Consider the following 5,000-nt stretch of genomic DNA (forward strand, 5'->3'; position numbering starts at 1 on the left):
GCCTTCGTCATCTGCTGGACTCCCTTCTTCATCCTCAACATCTACTTCGCCGCGTGCCCCACTTGCCAGGTCTCAGACCACCTCGCTAACGTGTGCTTGTGGCTCGGCTACGTCTCCTCCACAATCAACCCAATCATTTACACAATCTTCAATCGAACATTCAAAGCTGCGTTCATCAAGATCTTAAAATGTGACTACAACTTTGATCACCGCCACGTCAGGTCACACTCGATGTCTGACAACATGCCTGGACCCTACGGAGGGCCGACGGCGTCAGCTGTGGCGACCCCTTGCTCCATACGCACGTTGTCTACTTACGTCAAGAGCCCGAGTTACCCGCACACACTCACCAATCCGGAACAGGAACAAGAACACGAATGTTAAACGCCGATGCGAAAGCCTGTTCTCTATCATACAGATCGTGTTCCTCATGGACGCAAAACAGACGCAGATTAAACATAGTGATTGTTACATTATCATCTGTGTGCTCAAGAATCCCGAGAGATATAAAGTTAAACAGTAAATCATGATTGCCTTTCACGTTAACGTACACGCACAAGTGGTCAAAATAAATATTGATCTTCCATTGTCAATAGAAGGAAATAGTTAAAACTGGCTGGAGGAACACATATTCCCACTTTATGAATGAACTACTCGTATGTGCTTCAAGGTTTCCAGCCACTAACGTATGTATGTTTGCTTCCTTTGTTACATAGACATATTTATTATCCCCTTCATGATTAAACGTTTATTTATTCATGTGAATTATTTTTCTTGCAACAATTTTATACTTGAATCTCATTGCTCGTGTCTGTGTATTCTTGTATCTATAGCTCTTAACGATGTTACAAACATGATCTCAAAAACAGACAGTCGAATGGCTCTGAATTTGCCTGGAGAAAGATTCTTAACTTCTATCGTTTATTGATATACATATAAAAAAGAAAATACTCGTCGGATTAATGATTGTAACCGAATCAGTAGAGATAATGGGTTTATTCCGCAATATTAGAAATTGCCAGGCAAATCATTATAACGATAGATGCTGATTATCAAAACTGTTTTTTTCACTACAGTTCCAAATACTGTAAATGTTTCCTCAGGGAAGTGCAAGAACTTTGAATTAACTACAGTGCTTGAACTTGGGTTTGTTTAACTGACTAAAGAAAAGTAAAGTGGATAGAAAATTGACATATCATTCCCTATCGAATCATAAGAGATTAGAGAACAACTTCCCTTATTCTTCTCGCCACGTTTTCAAAACAGGTTGCGCCATGTTGACAACGGAGGCGTAATGAACAGGGTCACAGAAAAAAAAAACGAGAAAAGAAAACGAATGAAGAGCAGCTCCCGAGGGGGTTGGAGGGGTTGCAAGAGACCCCCCTCCCCCCCATTAATGAGGAACTCCTCTTCATTTGCATACTTGACGAAGCAAATCGAAATGCAGGAATGAGACCTATCGGGAGGAATGCAAAATAACATTTAGGGAACATCTCGATTCCATTTCTTTTCCATTACAATTTTTTTTTCCTCTAGTCCTTAAACACTGACTGATCCAGTAGTTATATTATCTACTTATTTTCTAAGCTTCTCGTAAGATAAAAAAGAAACGGATGTATACATTATATTATTAATACACTCCTCCACAGATGAGCTGCGAATATTTGTGTAAAGCTTGAGTCAAAGATTCGAATGGCTGAAAAAAATACATTAGTAATTGCCCTTTGCCATATCATTATGTAATCCCAAACAGTAGTTATGTACAGCTTAATTTTTGTGCAATGTACTCGCGAGAATAAAATGTATATGTGATTAAGATAAAACTATATTTATAATGATAATATGTATATAGATATATATATAGATATATATATATTCAGACATGTATACATGTATATTGTAGAACTTTATCTATTATGATCAAGGGTAAGTTGATGAACGAGATACAGATGTCTGAAGTACTTTCCATATTTGCTAGAACGCTTATTTTGATAGATAAGAAAATTCCAGCATCTCCATCTACGAGGAGAGATTACTCAATTAGGTTATGGAAGCTCCTTCAAGACATCGGTACGGAATCTGTTGGACTTACACTAAGGCTTAAGTGTAGCATAAACCTTCTGTCTGTAGAATGTGGCGAGGTATATTAATGTGTATCAGAGTAGACCTGGAAGTTGATCAAATTGATTATTTAATTATTTGATATTCTAAGTTCTGGGGGAACTTTGCATTGCACTTACTTAGAGAGAGATAATAATAATAATAAAACAAATCCTGGTTGGTATACAATATTCAGATTGTCATAAGTGCTACTTCGTACCTCTTAGAAAGCACTATTACCTTTAAGACTTTGTTATAAAAGTCGGAAAGAATATTCGTGATTGCGAACTCTAGAAGAGACCTCAATAAGGCTCAGTTTACATGTATTGTGATCGGGGAGTTGAGCCTTCTTGACAGTCTTCCCAATAGATATGTATTATACTTACTAGTATCACACTTTTTATCAATATATATTCCTTTTGCGAGAACATATTTTTCCATTTTTTTTAGCAAGAAAATCTTTTCATATTGTAAATTTTAAAAAAAGTACTGTCGATAACGCCATATATTTTGGATCTAAAATCAAATTAAGGAAAACCTTAATTGAAAAAATAATGATCCAGAGGAAAGTTATCGAAATATATTAGAAACGAAATAAATGTTTAAATAAGGAAATTTTTAAAAATGCACAACAGGTTAAGGACTTTATTGAGTATTAAATGTACTTGGCATTAAAGTCGACTGAGCTAATTACACTTAATGAAGCGAAAATCATAATCGAAGATCAGGCCCTACAAAAAGAAAGAAACAAATAAGACGATAATGTAAATAATATAAAATAGATCATAATATTCCCTTAAACCCTTTCCCGTTTGATATATTTTTTACCTCCTATTTTTTTTTTTTTTTTTTTAATTACCTTCTTATATTATGATTAACAGAAAAGGTGAAGAGGAAGCGCTGTGCATTCCTCAGGTGATACTATTTTCAATTATATAACTCCAAACTCTTGATAAACCAGAACATAATGGGAAAAAATGGTCATGAAATAAAAAAAATTCTGTATATGATGGAACCTTTCCTTCATTTAAACTCGTACGACTGAAACTGTTTACGTTTAAACTACTTGTTCAGTTTTATTTGTCACTTACTGCATGTTACTCAGAGCTGCTAGCCTTCGAGAATCATACATTCCATTCCATTGTTTCGTGGATTCTGTTTATTTTTTTTTCTGTTTCTCTCGCGGTGGGATGTGCTTCTTTGGTTTGTCTCTCTACCTATACGTCGGTCTCTATTTCTGTCTCCGTTTCTGTGTCTGTCTCTGTCTCTCCGCTGCTGTATCTCTCTCTCTCTCTCTCTCTCTCTCTCTCTCTCTCTCTCTCTCTCTCTCTCTCTCTCTCTCTCTCTCTCTCTCTATCTATCTCTCTATCTATTTATTCATATATATGTATATACATACATACACATATATATATACATATATATACAGATATATCGATTCTATACATATATCTATATATTTGTGCCTGTATTTCTAACATTTCTAATAAATGTCGGTATAATTTTCGATTTCGCAAAATCCTTTTTATGCGGGTTCATACAACAGCTTTAGTATTATAATTTCTTACAATGTCACACCTATTACATTTCCTCATGTAAACTTGTACAAACGAAAATAAAGTTATAAAATAGTACTAATGTATATGTATATACTAGTTCGTATTATATACTACTTTTCATATCATCCTGTACGTTTTAACTGTGTAAACATGTAGTATTATATAAAACAACGTTCATGTTTGTAGATATTACTATAATACGTGTTGCCTGGTACTTACGTAGTTTAATAAGGCTGGTTAAGGATGTGAGCAAACCTTTGTCACTGAAAGACCATCGTGAAAGTGCACACTCGACCCCCGTTAAGGTTGTAAACCATCGTGAAAGTCTACGGTAATATCACTATCGTTTGTTCTGTAGTTATTGTACAGACAGGTGAAGGCTGCTAGCGGTAATGCACAAACAGGAGCTTGATTTAGTATGATAATTTGTCTTGTATATTATAATGGAACAGTTCTGGTTGATTTGTAGAGTTAATGGTTATGCACTCTAATTAATTACGAGTTATTTTGTGCAGCTGTTTTAAAAACTTATAGGATGATAGAGAATAACACTAGATGGCACAGAAGATAAAGTGTTATCATCAGCACCAAACAGAAAGTAAAGAAACTTTGAATGCGGAAAGAAATAGTTGCCATAAATCTGGAGTATCTGAGAATCTCTAATATCTGACGACGTGACTATTTTGAGAGATGTACACAAAGTGTATGTAGATAGATCTAGGCATTTTCTTTTTTTCATTTTTTCATTTATTTTGTGTAGATATTTCCACCCCTAAAATAACTTATGCTAGTCACATAATTTGATATAAAGCGCTATTGAGCGAGTTGACAATTTGCACTGAAAGCATTGTCAGCTTTGCAACATTTAAATGCGCTTGATTTTTTTTTTTTTTTTTTTTTTTTTTTTTTTTTTTTTTTTTTTTTTTTTTTTACATAGTTATTTGTTGGGCATTAATCAAATCATATTTTATCCGTTAGTCAATAACCGGATATCTGATTTCGGGTCGGCGAGATCATGCATCCCCCCTCCTTCCTCTTAAAACAAAGAAAAAAAAAGTAAAAAAGAAAAAGAAAAAAAAAGGACAGGTATCACTTCATTGATTTACTGAACCATGGGTTGCGGGGGGGGGGGGGGGTCATCTGCTTAGCGTAGTAGGTGCACCTGTTTGAGAGATAACAGGGCAATTTGCCTTACATACATAGACAAACACGCGCTTACTTAACACACACACACACACACACACATATATATACATATATACACAGTCAGTACAGATAAGCATATACATTGTACATAATGACAAATATAATTTATATTATCACCAAAGCGAGTAAAGGATC

General features: G+C 34.8%; 1 protein-coding gene across 1 annotated transcript in view; it reads left to right on the plus strand.

Moving 5' to 3' along the window:
- The window catches only part of LOC125046269 (5-hydroxytryptamine receptor 2B-like), a 135,724-nt gene extending 132,366 nt beyond the window's left edge, over positions 1–3,358 (plus strand). The window contains exon 6 of the mRNA XM_047644085.1: positions 1–3,358. This exon is cut by the window's left edge and continues 600 nt beyond it. Within this exon, the coding sequence (XP_047500041.1) occupies positions 1–384 (384 nt within the window). The 3' untranslated portion in view covers positions 385–3,358.
- Positions 3,359–5,000: the final 1,642 nt, after the last annotated feature.

The sequence above is a fragment of the Penaeus chinensis genome, chromosome 38, assembly GCF_019202785.1.
Source record: "Penaeus chinensis breed Huanghai No. 1 chromosome 38, ASM1920278v2, whole genome shotgun sequence".
NCBI lineage: Eukaryota > Metazoa > Arthropoda > Malacostraca > Decapoda > Penaeidae > Penaeus > Penaeus chinensis.